Source organism: Larus michahellis, chromosome W (genome assembly GCF_964199755.1).
Source record: "Larus michahellis chromosome W, bLarMic1.1, whole genome shotgun sequence".
NCBI classification, from domain to species: Eukaryota; Metazoa; Chordata; class Aves; order Charadriiformes; family Laridae; genus Larus; species Larus michahellis.
In genome coordinates this window covers 7,716,768-7,736,588 of record NC_133929.1, presented here as the reverse complement: position 1 = coordinate 7,736,588, position 19,821 = coordinate 7,716,768, and the positions used below count along the sequence as shown (strand labels likewise).

At 43.0% G+C, this 19,821-nt stretch overlaps 1 protein-coding gene across 6 annotated transcripts in view; it reads right to left on the bottom strand.

Annotated features, from left to right (window-relative positions):
* LOC141735691 (homer protein homolog 1-like) overlaps positions 1 to 19,821 on the bottom strand; it is a 126,232-nt gene that overhangs the window by 77,042 nt on the left and 29,369 nt on the right. For 5 of the 6 annotated variants that reach the window (XR_012584816.1, XR_012584815.1, XM_074568778.1 and 2 more), the window contains one exon: positions 4,631 to 4,762. Coding sequence is in view for 4 of the 6 variants with exons in the window: in XM_074568776.1 (XP_074424877.1) it covers positions 4,631 to 4,762 (132 nt within the window). In the remaining 2 variants the exon portion in view is untranslated. Of the gene's footprint in view, positions 1 to 4,630; positions 4,763 to 13,826; positions 14,862 to 19,821 lie in introns of all 6 variants that reach the window. The other variant, XM_074568779.1, reaches the window with a different exon arrangement.

Genomic DNA, 19,821 nt, shown 5'->3' with positions numbered 1-19,821 from the left:
GGCTCAAGAAGAAAAAGGGGGTATTGTAGGAATGTGTCTGAGAGAAAATGGTCACGTGAGCCAGCCTCCCTACTGTGAGAGATTAGATTAAGGGCAAAACAGGTGGTAGAAGATGGAATTAGTACATGGGAAAAACGGGAACTGAGAAGGTAGAAAACATGTTGTGCTAATGACTAAGTAATTTACTATGTGAATTCTTGTAACCAACCTGATCTGTGAATGAACTGCACGGACAGCACGTGAACAGAGACTGTAAGCCAATCATATAGCTGCCGCTAGCGCGTGCTCTTATTGCCTGTCTCTATATACTCTGTGAAAACTTGAATAAAGGGAGAACGATCATACTCATATTGAGATTCCATCGTTACTCCGGGTCCGTCTCCCACTCCAACAGGAAGTTCCACCTAAACATGAGGAGGAACTTCTTTACTTTGAGGGTGGCAGAGCACTGGAACAGGCTGCCCAGAGAGGTGGTGGAGTCTCCATCTCTGGAGACATTCAAAACCCGCCTGGACACTGTTCCTGTGCAACCTGCTCTAGGTGACCCTGCTCTGGCAGGGGGTTTGGACTAGATGATCTCCAGAGGTCCCTTTCAGCCCTTACCATTCTTTGATTCTGTGATAGTCTGGGTTAGTCCTGACCTAGGCAAAGGTAAACCCATCCACGGGATTGCTTTTGCCCAAGGACCTGGGTGCACTTGGTCGGTGATGCGGAAGGATGGGGAAGTCCGATGCGTGCCTCATGGGGATTTTGATTTTGGGTGAGAATAGCCAATGAATCAAATTGTATGATGTTAATTGCTAAATAACCCTTCCACTTTATGTCATCACTATGACAATTGCTATATGCCCTATCAGTGGTACTACAGTAAGAATCACCCAAACTAATGAAGAATGAACTTTGATGAAAGTGCAGCAGTGATGAAACTAGAACTGGCTTCAGCAACTGGCACCCAGCAACTTCCTCGAGATTGACATCTTCAACCCACAGGCTGTGGGCATGGGCCACACCAGATACACCATCTGCGAGCTCAGAGGGTCATGATTAGGGGCACAGAGTCTAGTTGGAGGTCCATAAAAACTGGTGTTCCCCAGGGGTCAGTACTGAGTCCAGTCCTGTTCAATATATTCATCAATGACCTGGATGAAGGGACAGAGCACACCCTCAGCAAGTTTGCTGATGATACAAAATGCAAAAATCCAACTCTCTTATGCAGAGAGGATACAGCATGCAGAAATCCACCACCACACACCATCTCTCCTGCCCTGAGAGACTCTTCTAACAGATGCAGCCCAAAGTCATGGATTAAATGAACTCAACAGACATTTTAGAGGGATGGCCCATAGAATAAGAGAATTATATTTGTGTGTGGTATGTGATATTTCCACAGGGAAAAGTGGTGGTGATTAATTGGAAAGTGTAAGACCTGGGCATGACGTAGATGATATAGGATAAGGGGTGGATAATGTCCTGGTTCCAGCGGGGATACTGTTAATTTTCACAAGAAGCTGGGATGGGACACAGCCAGGATGGCTGACCCAAGCTGGCCAAGGGGATATTCGATACCACATGACGTGATGCTCAGTATATAGCTGGGGGAGCTGGCTGGAGGGCAGTAATCACTGCTTAGGAGCAGTCTGGGCGTTTTGTGTTTTGGTCGTTGAGTGGTTACATTGTGCAGTAATTGTTTTTGTATATTCTTTTATCAGTATTATTGTTGTTGTTTTCTCTCTTCCTTTGCTGTTGTGTTAAACCACCTTTATCCCAACCCACAAGTTCTGCCTTTTTCTTCTGATTCTCTTCCCCATCCCACCATGGAGTGGGGGAGGAGTGAGCAAGCAGCCACGTGGTTCTTTGGTGCCAGCTGGGGCTAAACCACGACAGTGCCTTTATTTTTATACCAGATAGTCTTGCTCCACTAATTCTCACCATCACGATAATTATCCAGAAAGAGGTTACCGTTGTTTCACTCTACCCTAGTAATCGGTTTAGGAGGACAAACGCACATGAACCAAAAAGTAAAAGTCCGAAAGTCAAACACTTGATAGATGCTTTGGAAATCACCTGCTTGTTTAGTGACATAGCTAAGCAGACAATGATCTGAGAATAAACAGTTTATTAGAAGACATGACTTCTTATCTCTGTTCTGATTGTTTGCTTCATTAACTTGTTGATATCAGTCACAGACTAGACTAAGTTTTTTGCAGGCTGTCTTTTGCTCCCTGGAACTTGAAATATTTCATTGGGGCCCAGAGACAGTACTGCAAAACAAATTACATGCAACAGGGTTATTCACTTAGGGACTTTTATAAACCAAGTACATAAAAGAAGTTCCGGAATCAATTTTTAAGGAAACTTCTAGAAGCAACCTGTTTCTGAACAAATCCATTAATACAGTTTATTTGTTAGCACTATTACTAATATCCAGTAGTATCTTGAGCCCTAAATTAGATTTCATGTCCTACAATGCTAGGTGTACCAAAGAGCGCTCCGTTAAACCTGGCTACAATGCCAGTGCACAGAAGTGTGAGTTAGTAATCTCAGCAGAGATACAAGAAAAGAAAGAGAAGATAGACGTGACTTCTCTGAAGCTACACAGCAGATCCAGGGTTTCTAATTCAGCTTTTCTGATTCCAAGACCAATATATCTACCAACTCCAGTGACTGAATAGACTGTAATCTAAACAAAAGTTTCTTTTCCCTCCATGAAATATGTTTGCTAATTTTACAATAACACAAAATGTTTCACCTTTATGAATTTTAGTAGCAATGATCAGCAATTTTAATTCACATGAAAATCACATTTTGATAATTAAGATATAATACAAGGGAAACAGTTTGCTGAAAAGGTCCTGAAGATTCATCACCATAAGCCTCTTAAAAGCTCTGTGACTTGGCATTTTCTCAACAGATCTGTGTATTCTTCGTAAATCACAGCAATCTGAGTAACTGCTAATTAAACGTGTACTTAAGACAAAATATCTACTGTAGCTTTTCAGATTATTTTTTCAACAGCAATACAAAGTTTTAAGCCAAGGGCATACTGAAAACTCTTACACATCAGTTTGAGGGCAGTGAAAGAATGGGATTGAAACAACTGTAATTAAGAAGGAAGTATCACTTGGGGAGAGCAAGGAAAGAGTGAAGGAAAGGACAGATGAAAAAAATCAAATTATTTTCACTGGCAAGGACAACCCAGTGTTGAAAGGCAGGCAAAGACAGACTATGCATGACTACAGCATGATACTTTGCCTCCAAAGAAGTATTCCATGATTAAGGAAAACAAGCTAGTATATGAGAGGTAAACTAAATTAGGATTTATGCTACATCCTTTGAAATATTAACAGAAGTTATTACTATGTTGGTAAGCAAGTACCTCTAGGACATACACACCAATTTAAATAAATGACAAAGTTTCTAAGTTCACTGAAGCAATGACGTGCACAAATGCACATGTATATATTCAATATTAATATTACTAAGAATTTTCTGTGTTTGTGTTGCTTGGTAGAAATGCAAGCTCTCGGATTATGAAAGGAAGAAATCTTACAAGCGTATCACACCGTCCAAATAAAGCAGATGTACTGCTTCTCTTTTTAATGGTTTTCTGACAGGCCCATGCTTATCATTGGATAGTGACAATTACTTTCTCAAAAGGGACGGTATGATTTTTTTGTTTATTTAGGGTTTTTTTAATAACAAGCCAACCATTATTCCTTACTCAAGCATTTATTATACATTCCTTTTTATTGCATTTGGATTTCCAGATCTTTTGTATATTTCAAAGATGAAAATTCTCTGCTTAATGTAGAAACATGTTTTTAAACTGAAAATGGAATTCCTCATCTGGAGGAAAACAACATCGGCTTTTACAGGTTCCTGGACTCATCTATGAGTAGTATCAATAACAATAGGGACTGTAGAAAGGGTGCTCACAGGTACCATACCATCACTTTGAGAAAAAGGAGTTACTGCTTTCCTTGGATTAAGGTGGACTTCCTTCCTGCACAAGTAGACCAAAATAAAACCTCACAGGGCACTGAGTTTCTTTAGTAAAAATTTCAACTTTTGTATTCCAACAAGAAAATGTAGTTTTCTATTATGTTGCATATTTTTCCCACTAGCTTTACTTTAAGCCTGCACATGTTGAATTATCTGTAATTTGATGCACTACACAGCAGAAAAGTGAAAGCAAATGTGGCTTAAAAGACAAAAATGCATCTGAAGACTACCGACAATTTTTTTCTAGGAGTTCTAAACACAGAAGAAACACTTCATAGTCTACTCCTTTAAATTCTGTCATGAAAAACTGTAAAGGAAGAACAACTTCAAAGAAGAGAAACTTAACGAAACCTAATAAGTGAATGCCTAGAAAGCATTAACAACATACACTGGAGTAGCTTAAATCTCTCTCCTTTCCTCAATCAGTTAAAAGAAAATTCATAGGCAACAAAGTGTTATAACAACATTGTCTTGTCTTTTTACATTATAAGGATGGATATAGAACATTTTTTTGTAAACTATTTTTAAATAACAACCGTAGTGAGCACTGAGTCAAGATACAACCAGCAGGAATCAAATACTCTTAAGCTGCTTGACTGGACAAATAATTGCCATTGGTCATACTTACTTTTGAAAGGTGATGTTCAGATGAAAATCCCAAGCCATAGACTGTATTTGCCCTGCTGTCTGCCCATTGGCCAAACTTCTGGGATGTTTTAGTAAATGTCATGTTGGGGGTTATAGTGCTATTTATTATTGCCTGAAAAAAAAGTAATAGTTGTAAAAAAGGGGTTCTGTGGTTTTGATTTTTTTTTAAAAGACTACTCAATAATTGAAAATGCCAGTATTATAGACAAGTATCTGTGTACACTGAATGAGACAAACTTGCAACTAGGGAACAGTTTTACTTTAATTCAATCACAGCTAAAATTATGAAAGCATATATTGGCATATATTCTTTAAAAGGAGCAAAAAGAGGAAGGGGCACCTGTTAGCGATTGCAAGCAGTCATTTAATAGTTAGCAAGTCTAAAAAAAAGTCCTTTAAAGCATCCACATAGGCTAATGAGATCAGAATAGAAGAACTAACAGAGTCTTTTTTTGTCTCGCAAGTGTATTTCTTTGTCCCCTAAAGCAATGCCTCTCAAGATCCACTGTAAGCTCCACAGTTGCATTCCTCCCATTGCATATGCAATCCTCACTGGAAAACATGCAATAAAACAAGAAGCACAATTTATTTTTAAGTTTCTGTATTGCAAGAATCTGTTTTTCCTTTATACACACACAAACATGACTAACAGTGACAGAGTCATACACCAACTACAGAAGAAGAGCTACTCTTAGAATTGATATTTCTTCTCTAGTTCTTGTTATGTATAGGATGGAAGAAGCGCATCTTCCAGCATACAGCTTCTGCTAATGTAAACAAAAAAATACAGCTATTCAATTATGTGCTATTCCACTAAAACCAACTAAAGTTTTACCATGGATTCCACCATTATTTTCATCACATTAAAGTTTGTCTAATATATTCTAAATCTGTGATGTGGAACTGTCCAGTTGACTTAAAGTATGTCAGGATAAAGTCTTATAATGACACCACCGGGTCCCATTTAACTAAAAAATTGATGGCTATTACAGTTTATAACCAGCCAACGTGAGAAAGACAGACTAGCCATAAAAACAGATATGTGTATTGGAAGTGAAATGCAGGCATGCTTTCTCATCTGTCTGATGGTACTAAGAGTTTCAGCAACATTTGCTAAATAATTCACAGCTTTTTTCATAAAACACTGGTTAGTAGGTGCTTTGTAACACCCACGTGAAAGAGAATGTCCTTAAAACTTCCCAGAAAATAGCATACACTGTGAGCAGAACAGTTCAGGAAGAATCTTTCTTACATGCCAGTTATTGTGTTATTGTCAATATGGGTCCTACTGTCTCACACTACAGAGCTGGGAATCTTTTGAACATCAGTGTGTATGTGCTTTGTTCTGCTCCCATGAAGCCATAACCCCTGCCTTGCCCCCAGAGTTCAGAGCCAGTGATTACTGTAGAATCCTAGAGCAGCAACAAAATTCACAGGGTCCAAACCAACTTCTCTGTTGAAGATAAAGAAATCTTAATTTTATTCTTTGAGTAGCAGGAACTGGGCTGATGTGTAGAGAATAACAATATTATCTCTGGATGGTGACGGTGAGAAACTTCAACATCCGAGAGACCAAGTACTGCTCTCCCAAGCTCGAAATTTCCTAGAAGTCAAATCCAGCCTATACTACTTGTGTGAGATGGCCTTCAAGATGGACATTAAAGTGAGTGGTTATGTTTACTTAGCATCCTTTGCTTCTGCTGAGATTTAGGTAGCACTGGAGCACAGCTACCATCAACATCAAACTTTCCTCTGAATTCTACAGGGCAAGCCTATAAAAATTACAGCTGAGGGATCAGCTAAGCCCCAAAACAGCTGCCATGTGCATATGCTGATTCTCAGATGAAGTGGGGAAGAGGAGTATTGCAAGAAAGTTCAGAAGAACACATTGTATTGCAACATGTAGAAAAGCAAGCAAAGATACTGCAGCACAGATGAATTTAACAAAACTGGCATCTTCTACAGTGGCTTTGGCAGCTCCACTATGCTCGCATTAAATTGGAAGAGTGTCCTGGTTTGGGGTGGAGCAGAGCCAACTTTCTGTTCAGTGAGAGAGGCTCTTGCTTATACTTGTTGCTGTGGCAACCAGGGTCAGCTGACTTGGTTGTTTACCCTGTGGAGGGGTCACACCTGTGGAGAGTAGTGGACAGGTCAGGTGACCCAAAACTGACCAATAGGGTATTCCATTGCATCTGCCATGCTCAGTATAAAAGCTGAGGGATCAAAGGGTTATCTTTGTTCTTTAATGGCTCTTCTCCCCCCCCTCCCCTGTGATTGATGTCTGAGTAGGACCCTGTCTGTTTGTCTGATTTTGATCCCTGATCTATTTGTTCCTGAATCTAGATACAGGGTCCACTTCCCATCCATTGCTGAGTTCAGTGTGGGACTTCCCCAGTGCCTGCTGGTGACACCTTCCCGGGAACTTGATATGGTTTTGTATATATTGTATCTATTTCATTATTTCCTTTTTATTATTAATATTTCATTAAAATAGTTTGGTTCCTTCTAAACTCATAAATCTCTCTATCTTTCTCCTTCCTCACCTTGGTGAGAGAGGTGGGGGAGAGCATCTGTCATCTTGTCATTGACCAATACAGTCCAAACCACGACAGACTTATTGGCGCCCAATGTGGGGTATGAGCAGAGCTTCACCAGAGCTATGATAGAGTGCCTGAATAGTTTGAATTCCAGCTTGCCCAGGGAGAACAGACAGTTCATATTATGTCATTCTTGAGCGAAATGTTATATCGTGCCTTTAGAGAGCATTGTTTGAAGTTAATTGATGCAATGCTGCTTAACTTGACCAATATGTTGCGTGGTTTATGTGCTCTTTGCATTTGTATGCGGTGGTTTAAATGTACTATTTTGGTGTGAATTGGCATTTAGATGTATAACATGATTACTTGGATAACAGTTCTACCCGCATATCTTGGGCATCATGTGATGGATTCTATTACTAATTACACATTTGGTTTCACCTGGGGAAGGTTTACTTTGCCCTTTAATGCTTATGCCAAAGAGCTAGGGGATGTAATGCTTTTGGGCTGTTTAGAAAATGAATATTACTTTCATAAGATTGTGATTTTGTTGCTGATTTCCCTGAATGTGTTGCAGGGGTGGTTTTGTGTTAAACATAAGTGGGTATTGTGTTACATGTGCTGCTGCTACTCAAATCCCACGGGCCAATTCACAGATGGCACAGGCACAAACCACTCCCCAAGCCACCCCCATCAGCACTGGCCATGACCCCGCCTGTACCAGGGGAAGCCACACCCTTGGCTACCCTGGCACCAGCGGCACTGCCCCCTCCCACCCCCGTGAGGCATCAGCTGCGCAGGCCACGCTCCTGCCCATCCTGGTACCAGTCAGTCAGCAGTGTGTGGTAAAAGTTACTCTACCACCTGCATGGGTACCAGTCACTCACCAGACACCTGTATCACAAGCCCCTCCCCTGCCTGTATTGACGCAGGCCCCTCCAGCCTTGACAACAAGCACTGTCACTAGTCCAGCTGCTTTGACAATGAGTACTGCTGCTACTCAAACTCTATCATCAGAACCAGTACAAGTTGCCTCAGTGACCAGGAAGCAGAAAAGGAGATCAGGTCATTCCCCAGCCCCTTATGTCAAAGACCAGCAAAGCCAGGAAGCATGGGAGAGGGTCCTTCTTGGGCAGCATCAATGCAGGAGAAGGAATCAGATGCAGAGATAATCGTTAAATCATTCTCTATGAAGGATTTGAAAAACATGAGGAAGGACTGTCATGAAGGGGAAACACTTATCTCCTGCTTGCTCCGATGCTGGGACAATGGGGCTGATACCATAGACTTAGATAGGGAGGCTAAGCAGCTGGGAAACCTGGATAAGGAGGGAGGTATTGATAAAGTGACTGAGAAGAAAACAAACGCTCTCAGTCTCTGGAGGTGACTGCTATCAGCCATAAAGGGCAGGGTATCCCTTTAAGGATGATATTGAATGCTGTCGAAGCAGATGGACCAGCATGGAAAAAGGTATTAAATACCTGAGAGAACTGGCTGTGTGAGAGGTGATTTATGGTGACTGGCAAGTGAATGTAGACCCTGGTGAAATGCCATGCAAATAACCTATGTTGCGGAAGTTTGTGCAGAGTGCACCATCGATGTATTCCCATACATTGTCAATACTGGTCTGGGGAGGATCTGATGCTGATACACCAACTGTAAATGAAGTGGCTAACAAGGTACGACAGTATGAAAAGGGGTATGTCCCCTCACTGTGGAGGCTGTGAAAACTGAGAAAATGACTGAGGAAATGGAAAACAACAGAGAATAGCTGAGCAAAATGAGAAACTGGCTGAGAAAAATGAAAAATTGTTTGATAAACTGTTTGAAAAACTGTCCAGGATGGAGAAAGAATCCAACTCTTCCCCTGAACGGACCCACACCACAGTCATTAAGAAAAGACACGCTCCTATGAAACCGACTCAAGAGAAACAGGACCCACTCAGAGATTTCCTGTGCCTTTGCGTCTGCAACTATGGAGAGGACATGAGTAAGTGGGATAAAAAACCTACCCCGGCCCTACAGGCAGGAGTGCTTGAGGTGCAAGGTAAAGCAGATGGAAGAAAGAATGTTTCCAGGAGGATGGCTGCTCCAGTCCACGGTTCTCTGGTCCATGAGGGAACTCATCTGCTAATTGTAGATGTTGTTCTCAACATCAGGGTTGCCCTGCCTCCAGCCAGGAGGAGGAGAGGGACAACTGAGTTTATTGGACTGTGCGGATTCGATGGCCTGGCACATTAGAGCCACCAAAGTATAAAGCCCTTGTGGACACTGGTGCACAGAGTACCCTATTGCCATTGAATCATAAAGGGACAAAATTTGTCACTATGTCTGGAGTGATGGAGGGATATCAAGAACTGACTGTATTGGAAGCTGAAGTGAGCCTGAATGAGAATAAATGGGAGAAGCACCTCATTGTGACTGGCCCAGATGCTCCTTGCATCCTTGGCATAGACTGCCTCAGGAGAGGGTATTTCAAAGACCTGAAAGGGTATAGGTGGGCTTTTGGTATAGCAGCTGGAGAGACTGAGGACACTACACAGCTGTCTACCTTACCTGGCCTTTCAGATGACCCTTCTGTGGTGGGACTGCTGAAGGTTAAAGAACAGCAGGTGCCAATTGCTACTGCCACAGTGCATCAATGACAGTATCGCACCAACTGAGACTCCCTGATTCCCATCCAGAACCTGATTTGTTGGCTAGAGACCCAAGGAGTCATCAGCAAGACTCCCTCACCCTTTAACAGCCCTAGATGGCTAGTGCAAAAATCTCACGGAGACTGGAGATTAACAGTAGACTATGGTGACCTGAATGAAGTCACACCACCACTGAGTGCTGCTGTGCCAGACATGCTAGAACTGCAGTATGAACTGGAGTCAAAGGCAGCCCAGTGGTATGCCACAACTGACATTGCTCATGCCTTTTTCTCTATTCCTGTAGCAGCAGAGTGCAGGCCACAGTTTGCTGTCACCTGGAGAGGCATCCAGTACACCTGGAATCGACTGCCCCAGGGGTGGAAACACAGCTCTACTCTTTGCCATGGGCTGATCCAGACTGCACTGCAGAAGGGTGGAGCTCCAGAACACCTGCAATACATTGATGACATCATTGTGTGGGGTAATACAGCAGAAGAAGTTTTCAAGAAAGGTAAGAAAATTATCAAGATCCTTCTGAAAGCAGGTTTTGCTGTAAAAAGAGGTAAGGCCAAGGGACCTGCATGAGACATCCAGTTCTTGGGAATTAAGTGGCAAGATAAGCGTCGCCAGATCCCAGTGGATGTGATTAACAAAATAACAGCTATGTCCCCACCTACTAACAAAAAGGAAACACAACCCTTCTTAGGCACTGTGGGTTTCTGGAGAATGCATGTTCCAGGTGATAGGTTGTGAAGCCTCTCTATGAAGTGACTAGAAAGAAGAATGAGTTTACATGGGGTCCTGAGCAATGACATGCCTTTGAGCAAATGAAACGAGATTGTGCATGCAGTAGCCCTTGGTCCAGTCCGAACAGGGTGGGACATTAAAAATGTGCTCTGCACTGCAGCCGGGGACAATGGCCCTACCTGGAGCCTCTGGCAGAGAGCACCAGGGAAGACTCGAGGTCAACCCCTAGGATTCTGGAGTCCTGGATACAAAGGCTCCGAGGCCAACTATACCCCAACTGAGAGAGAAATCTCGGCAGCATATGAAGGAGTCAGAGCTGCTTCAGAGGTAATTGGTACTGAAGCACAGCTCCTCCTGGTGCCCTGATAACCAGTGCTGGGCTGGATGTTCAAGGATAGAGTTCCTTCTACTCATCATGCCACTGATGCTACCTGGAGTAAGTGGGTTGCCCTAATCACCCACTGGGCTCGAATAGGAAACCCAAATCATCCAGGTATTGTAGAAGTGATCACACACTGGCCCAAAGGCAAAGACTTTGGAATGCCACTAGAGGAGGTGGTGACACGTGCTGAGGAAGCCCCACCACATAATGAACTCTCAGATAATGAGAAACAGTATGCTCTGTTCACTGATGGATCTTGTCGTATTGTAGGAAAGCATCAAAAGTGGAAAGCTGCTGTATGGAGTCCCATATGAGAAGTCGCAGAAGCTGCTGAAGGAGAAGGTGAATGGAGTCAATTTGCAGAAGTAAAAGCCATCCAGCTGTCTTTAGACATTGCTGAATGAGAAAAGTGGCCAATACTCTATCTCTATACTGACTCATGGATGGTGGCCAATGCTCTGTGGGGATGGTTAAAGCAGTGGAAGCAGAGCAACTGGCAGCACAAAGGTAAACCCATCTGGGCTGCTGAATTATGGCAAGATATTGCTGACCAGCTAGGGAAACTAGTCATGAAAGTATGCCATGTAGATGCCCACATACCCATGAATCGGGCCACTGAGGAACATCGAAACAATCAGCAAGTGGATCAGGCTGCTAAGATTTTCCAGACAGATTTGGACTGGGAACATAAAGGTGAACTATTTTTAGCTTGGTGAGCCCATGATACTTCAGGTCATTGAGGAAGGGATGCAACATATCAACGGGCCCGTGACCAAGGTGTGGATTTAACCATGGATGCTATTGTGCAGGTTATCCACGATTGTGAAACGTGTGCCGAAATCAAGCAAGCTAAATGGTTAAAACCTTTGTGGTATGGGGGACGATGGCTGAAATGTAAGTATGGGGAGGCCTGGCAAATTGACTATATCACACTCCCTCAAACCCCCCAGGGTAAGCTCTATGTGCTTACTATGGTGGAAGGAAGCATCGGATGGTTGGAAAACTATGCCATGCCCCATGCCACTGCCCGGAATACCATCCTGGGCCTTGAAAGGCAAGTCTTGTGGTGACATGGCACTCCAGAAAGAATTGAGTCAGACAATGGGACTCATTTCAGAAGCAATCTTATAAGTACTTGGGAAAAGCACATGGCATTGAGTAGGTATGTGATGTACCAGTGTCTGGGAAAATTGAGTGATACAATGGATTGTTAAAAACTACCCTGAAAGCAGTGGGGGTGGTGGATCCTTTAAAAATTGGGACAAGCATTTAGCACAAGCTACCTGGTTAGTTAACACCAGGGCATCCATCAATTGAGCTGGTCCTGCTCAGTCAGACCTTTTACATATATTAGAAGGGGATAAAGTCCCTGTGTTGCATGAAAGGAATATGCTGGGGAAAACTGTTTGGGTTTTTCCTGCCTCAGGCAAAGGCAAACCCATTTGTGGGACTGTTTTTGCTCAATGACCTGGATGTACTTGGTGGGTAATGCTGGACAATGGAGAAATTCAATGTCTACCTCAAGGAAATTTGACCCTGAGTGAGAATACATAATTCTGAGCTGTATGACATTAATTGTTATATGATACTAACAGTGTTCTATAAGTGTTTTTCAGGATAACATAGTAGTAATGAAACCTGAGCTAGCTTCATCAAGTGGCATCCAGCAAGACTCTTTAGACATGCTACCCATGGGCGCAAATCACAATGAATTTCATACCATCTTTACTACCCTGAGAATCTGCTAGGATGCATGAAATCCTGCAGTTATGAACTAAATGGACTTATCAAACTTTTGTGATTAAGATAAATCATAAATGAGTGACCTTCATGTATCTATCTATATGTGGGTCTATAGATTTGATAGATAAAAGTATTAGTGATCATAGAATCAAAGAATGATAGAGGTTGGAAGGGACCTCTGGAGATCATCTAGTCCAACCCCCCTGCCAGAGCAGATTGCACAGGAACGCGTCCAGGCCTGTTTTGAATGTCTCCAGAGATGGAGACTCCACCACCTCTCTGGGCAGCCTGTTCCAGTGCTCTGCCACCCTCAAAGTAAAGAAGTTCCTCCTCATGTTTAGGTGGAACTTCCTATGTCCAAGTTTGTGCCTGTTACCTCTTGTCCTGTCACTGGGCACCAGTGAAAAGAGCCTGGCCCCATCCTCCTGACACCTACCCTTTAAGTATTTATAAGCATTGATAAGATCCCCCCTCAGCCGTCTTTTTTCCAGACTGAAAAGACCCAAATCCTTCAGCCTTTCTTCATAAGAGAGATGTTCCAGGCCCCTCATCATCTTGGTAGCCCTTTGCTGCGCCCTCTCCAGCAGTTCCCTGTCCTTCTTGAACTGGGGAGCCCAGAACTGGACACAGTACTCCAGGTGCGGCCTCACCAAGGCAGAGTAGAGGGGGAGGATGACCTCCCTCGACCTGCTGGCCACACTCTTCTTGATGCAGCCCAGGATGCCATTGGCCTTCTTGGCCACAAGGACACATTGCTGTACTGGTGCATGGGGTTGTTCCTCCCCAGGTGCAGGACCATACACTTGCCCTTCTTGAATTGCATAAAGTTTCCCCCCGCCCAACTCTCTGTGCCCCTAATCACGACCCTCTGAGCTCTCTCTTTCAGCCAGTTTTCAATCCACCCCACTGTCCATTCATCTAACCCACTCTTCCTAAGCTTCCCTATGAGGATGCTGTGGGAGACCATGTCAAAAGCCTTGCTGAAGTCAAGGTAGACCACATCCACTGCCCTCCCCTCAATCTCTCCATCCAGTCATGCCATCATAGAAGGCTAGCAGATTAGTCAGGCATGATTTCCCCTTGGTGAATCCATGTTGAGTACTCCTGATAGCTTTCTTTTCCTCCACATGCCTTGAGATGATGCCCAGAACGAGCTGTTCCATCATCTTTCCAGGGATGGAGGTGAGGCTGACCGGCCTGTAGTTCCCCGGCTCCTCCTTCTTGCCCTTTTTGAAGACCAGAGTGACATTGACTTTCCTCCAGTCCTCAGGCACCTCGCCTGTTCTCCAGGACCTTTCAAAGATGATGGAGATTGGCCCAGCAATGACTTCCGCCAGCTCCCTCCGCACTCTCGGGTGCATCCCATCGGGACCCATGGACTTGTGGATATCCAGTTGACTTAATTGGTCTCTCACTTGATCCTCCTCAACCAAGGGGAAGTCTTCCTTCATCCAGAATTTCCCTGTTAATTTCTCCAAAGTCTGGGACTCCTGAGGGCTGGCCTGAGCAGTAAAGACGGAAGCAAAGAAGGCATTCAGTAACTCCGCCTTCTCCGCATCTTCTGTCACCATGGCTCCTGTCTCATTCAACAGTGGTCCCACAACTTCTCTAGTTTTTGTTTTGCCTCCGATATACTTGAAGAAACCCTTCCTGTTGAGCTTGACCTCCCTTGCCAGGTTTAATTCCAAGGAGGCCTTGGCTTTCCTCGTTTCATCCCTGCTTACTCTGACAGCATTCTTGCAATCTTCCCAAATGGTCAGTCCCTTCTTCCACGTGCTGTAAACTTCCTTCTTCCACTTGAGCTTTTTCAGAAGCTCCCTGCTCAACCATGCAGGTCTCCTGTGTCCCTTGCCCAATTTCTTTCTCTTAGGGATGCACCGATCCTGAGCTTGGAGGAAGTGGTGTTTGAATACCAACCAGCTCTCTTGAGCCCCCTTGCCTTCCAGAGCCCTAGCCCATGGGATCTCTCCAAGCATGATGGAAGTGTTCTGCATCGCCAAGTGATCTGAGCATGATGCAAATGGTATGGAATAAGGTGTGGAATGTCCTGGTTTGGGGTGGAGCGGAGCCAACTTTCTGTCCAGTGAGAGAGGCTCTTGCTTATACTTGTTGCTGTGGCAACCAGGGTCAGCTGACTTGGTTGTTTAATCTGTGGAGGGGTCACACCTGTGGAGAGTAGTGGACAGGACAGGTGACCCAAAACTGACCAATAGGGTATTCCATCTCATCTGCCATGCTCAGTATAAAAGCTGAGGGATCAAAGGGTTATCTTTGTTCTTTAATGGCTCTTCCCCCCCCCCCCTCCCCTGTGATTGATGTCTGAGTAGGACCCTGTCTGTTTGTCTGATTTTGATCCTGATCTGTGCATTCCAGAATCTAGATACAGGGTCCACTTCCCATCCATTGCTGAGTTCAGTGTGGGACTTCCCCAGTGCCTGCTGGTGATACTTTCCTGGGAACTTGATATGGTTTTGTATATATTGTATCTATTTCATTATTTCCTTTTTATTTTATTATTAATATTTCATTAAAGTAGTGTAGTTTTTAACTCATACATTTCTTTATATCTTTCCTTTCTCTCCTTAGAGCGAGAGGTGGGGGAGAGCATCTGTTGTCTTGTCATTGGCCAATCCGGCCCAAACTGCAACAAAGAGTAAATCTCGATGTATCTGAGGATATCAAACAAGCCCTTCTCTCTGATAGCCTTTGCCTCAAAGTGCAAGTTTTAGCTACCGTTGTGAACAATTATTGGAAAGTTTTGGAATGTTTTAAAGCTTAGATTTGAATCAACAAGCCTCACCAGGTCACAGACAAGATTTATTGTGTGACTAGAGACTGGAGAACCATCTCTAGCATTAATTGTCCACAAAACTTCTCCTCAGATTTTCACATAGGAGAAGCTGGTCAGTGAAGTCACTGGTAATTCAGTCATCCTCCTTTCTTTGGGCATATCATTGGGGGTCCAAATAAAGCCAGCAGGCTTGCACTTGCACCAAGGCCTCCAACTGACCTGATGGGAAACAACTGTTTATGCCATGTAGGACAGAAGAGAGAACATGAGACAGCAGAGGTGGACTTAGAAAGGAGGTGTCCTGGTGCTGCTTTTTCTTGTATACTTCTTGTCTTCTTGTGTACTATTAGTGCTTGGAATTCCTCCTTTTGAAATAACCTGGTGGAAGCCCAGAACAGAGCTGTGCAAGTTCACTGAATGCTCTCTCTCTCTTGGTGTGGAAGCTGTCAACAGTAACATTTTTTTAAGCTCTAGCTATGTTGTCTCCTTGCTTAAGCCCTATTTCTATCCATTGCTTGATTAATTTGAACTTGTATCACAGAGTTGAGAGTGCAGGTAATTTTGTCACAGATGTAACTTCCTCAGTGAAGAAGGCTCTGAGTACAAGGACTTGTGACCTCCAAGCAACAGGCAGGTTTAAAGTCTGCGGGACTGGCATTTGCTGCAGTGACAGTGGCACATCTGGTTGCAAATTAACTCAGCTTAAAACATTGGAGAAACTGACCAGTTTTCAGCCGAGACTGCTCACTGCTTCAGCTGGCCATGTGGTCTGGCTGCACAAGAGAGAACCCAGAACAGGCTGCCTGGATCAATTGTTCACCCAACATGTTATGGACTTGTCTAGCTGTATGCTGGATGTTTTGTCCAGAAGGATACTATAAGAGACAGTATCAAAAGCTTTGCTAAAATAAAATAAAAACAACACATCTACTGGCTTCCCTTGGTCAACTAGATGGGTGACCTTGTCATAAAAGGAAATTAAGTTGGTTAAGCAGGACTTCTTCCTTGTGAACCCATGCTGGCTATGACTAATGGTTGCATTGTCTCTCAAGTGTTTTTCAATAACTCCCAGAATAATCTTCTCCATAATTTTACCAGGCACTGAAGTGAGACTGACAGGCCTGTACTTACCAGGGTCTTCCTTCTTACCCTTCTTGAAAATTGGGACAACATTTGCCAGCTTCCAGTCAACTCGGACCTCTGCAGATTCCCAAGACCATTGAAAAATAATGGAGAGAGGTCCCACAATGACATCGGCCAGCTCTTTCAGTACCCTGGGATGAATCCCATCAGGCCCCATAGGCTTATGTGCATCCAGCTGGAGCAGCAAGTCTCAAACAAGTTAAGGGTTGGCTGGGAGTTTATCATCCCCCCAGTCATGGTCTTGCAACACGGGGCTCCAGGAGTCCCATGGCCCATCATTGGCATTAAAGACAGAGGCGAAGAAAGCATTAAACATCTCCACTTTATCTATGTCCCTATTTGTGAGGTGACTGACCTCATCAAGTAATGCACTAATATTATCTCCGATTCTCCTTTTGCTGTTAACATATTTTTTAAAAAGCGCCCTTTTTGTTGTCCTACACAGTGCTGGCCAGCTTGAACTCTAATCAAGCTTTGGCTGCACAAATTTTCTCCCTACAGTGGTGAACAGCATCTCTGTAGTCCTCCTGTGTTGCCTGTCCTTGCTTCCAACGTCCATACACTTTCCTTTTCTGCCTAAGGCCAAGCCAGCCTTCTGCCCTTCTTGCTTGACTTCTGACACTTTGGAATTGCTTGCTCCTGCTCTCTTAAGAGATGTCTCTTAAAAAGTGACCAGCATTCATGGACCCCAGTACCTTCAAAAGCAGATTCCCAGGGGACCTTACTAACTAGCTCCTTCAGCAGCCCAAAGTCTGCTCTCCCCATATCCAGGGTTGAAGTTTTGCTGACAGTTTTTTTCCTATCACCAATGATTTGAAACTCAACTATTGACCAAGACAGCCACCAATCACCACTTCACCCACGAGTCCCTCCATGTTTACAAACAAGACCTGGGCTTACAGGCCTTACTTAAAATTTATATTAGCATTAAACAGATTATCACTTTAATGTGTGACTAGATTATTTTACAACAGTCGTTACAATGTAAAGATCATCTATTGCAATAACACTGATGGGAGACTTGACTCAGAAAAAATATATACAAGGCTTATGGAACCTACAGACTGGAAAACCACTCTTTTCCAGAGTCTTCTCTTGATTTAGATGAGAACAAATTATTGGTTTTTTTCCCCAACCTTGCATCCATGAAAACATCATCAGAGAGTTAACTAGTACTGCAGGAACCATTTTACTTAATCTCTTTTCTTTTCTCAGTGACTGCTAGAGATTGAATGGAAAAGAGAGCAGGATTCTGGGAATAGTCTTAGTGTCTGTCTGCAATGTTACTGGAGAAATTATGGAGACTTCCTTCCATCACCTAGGAGAAAGAAGTACTAAAGCACATTTTTCCAAGGAGCTATGAAATTACTATATAATTAATGAGAACTGAAAGCCTTAGCAACAATTGCTCAATGTTGTCATGTCATGTTGCATAAGAGATTTTATTTTTCAGGTTTGCTCTTGATTCCTAGAGTGGTAGGAAAAAAAGGCTGCATAAAAGATTTTTACTCAAGAGATCTCAGAAACCAGCCTCAAGTTCTATCTGATTATTTGCATCAGGATCTCCTTGACATGGGTGACAGGGATCCAGATGCTGTATATGACTATAAAATGTGGCCTGTACACTGAACACCTTATGGTCCTGGAATGTTTTCTGGAGTCAAGTTAGAGGGAGATGCATTATTTCTTGTGCCAGGTATTTTAAGAGGAGACAGTAGCTGCAGAAAACAACATTACACAGAATGTAGAAAGAATAAGCAGAACTTGTTTCTATAGGATCTATCTCAGCTGAATCCAGCTCATAGACCCATTGATATGGAATAAGGGGAAAAAAACAAACCCCAACCCTCTCTCAAAACAGACCAAAGATTTCCACAAGCAAATTCAAGCTGGAATCTGTTATGTATGGTAGCATCTCTCAGAGGTGAGTGAAGATCACATCTTAAAAATATCCTTTTGTTTTCAAGAAGAAAGATTTATTCATGTTCAGACAATCAGTACAGAAGTTAAATTTTATCCAGGAATCCTACTGGAACCTACTGACCTAAAGAGGGGGAAGGGTGTGGGGCAGAAATGGGATTATCACTCAAATCTCAAGTGTATCTCTCGCAAACTTTCCTTACTGCAGTCTAAGTGGACATACACGTGAGTTGCCATCACTTACTGTCTTACTGCTCAGCACCTGAGCCACTGTAACTGAGCAGCCACATGCACGTCATTCTCTCCAATGTACAAACCCACAGGGTGCTGTAAACTCCACCAGCACAGAGGTTTACAAGTAAACCTAGTTGGGGCATGAGAGCTGCAAACCCAATACGGTTCAACAAGCATTTTTGGCAGCTGGCAACATGTAATTTTCAATGTAAAATTTGTTTTAAAAAAAAAACACCACAAAATCATCCTTATTCCATTTAATTTCAAAACTCAAAACTGGAGAATTAAATTGCATAGCTTTTTCTCCTTAACGCTTCTGCCTGACCAATCCACAATGCAAGGCATTGCAAGCTCAGATGCCAGTAGTGTTACTGACACTCAACTGTATGCCATACAGCAGAGAGTCTCTGGATGCACTCTGAACTTAAGAATGCTTTATATTTATATTTAGCCCTTTTTACATACTACATTATGTATGTGCAGACATGTTAAAAAAGATGTGGCTATAATTAAAAATAAAAAAAATTCTCTGAGAATTATGCTGAAAACCTAAAAATTCTTCAATGGGTCACACCCTGCTATTCACCTGGATATGTTTCAGAGCAATGTTGTGATATCTAAAAAATGGCTCTTTCTTAATCATGATTGGGATCCTAGATCTTAGTCAGACATATAACACTTGGATGAAAACATTATTAGGATTGCAGCAATCACAGAGAGAATAAATAGAAGTCATAGATTCCATTATTAATATACCTTGCCAGTAGTACTGCGAATTTGAAGGAAATGCTGCAATAGACAAAAGAGGAAATAAATAGATGAACAACTGCTTGACAGTGCAACTCAGCAGCCACTTTTCAAGAGTTTCAGCTTTGGACAAATGCAGAGGAACCCCAGTGGATATCAGAATAAGTATTTTATAAACTGTGCAGATCAATAAAGATGCTACAGATTACAACTAGAAGCCTTGATTTCATAGAGCATCTAGTCTCAATCCCAAAGTCTTTTATAAACAGTCACACAAAAGGTATTTTAATT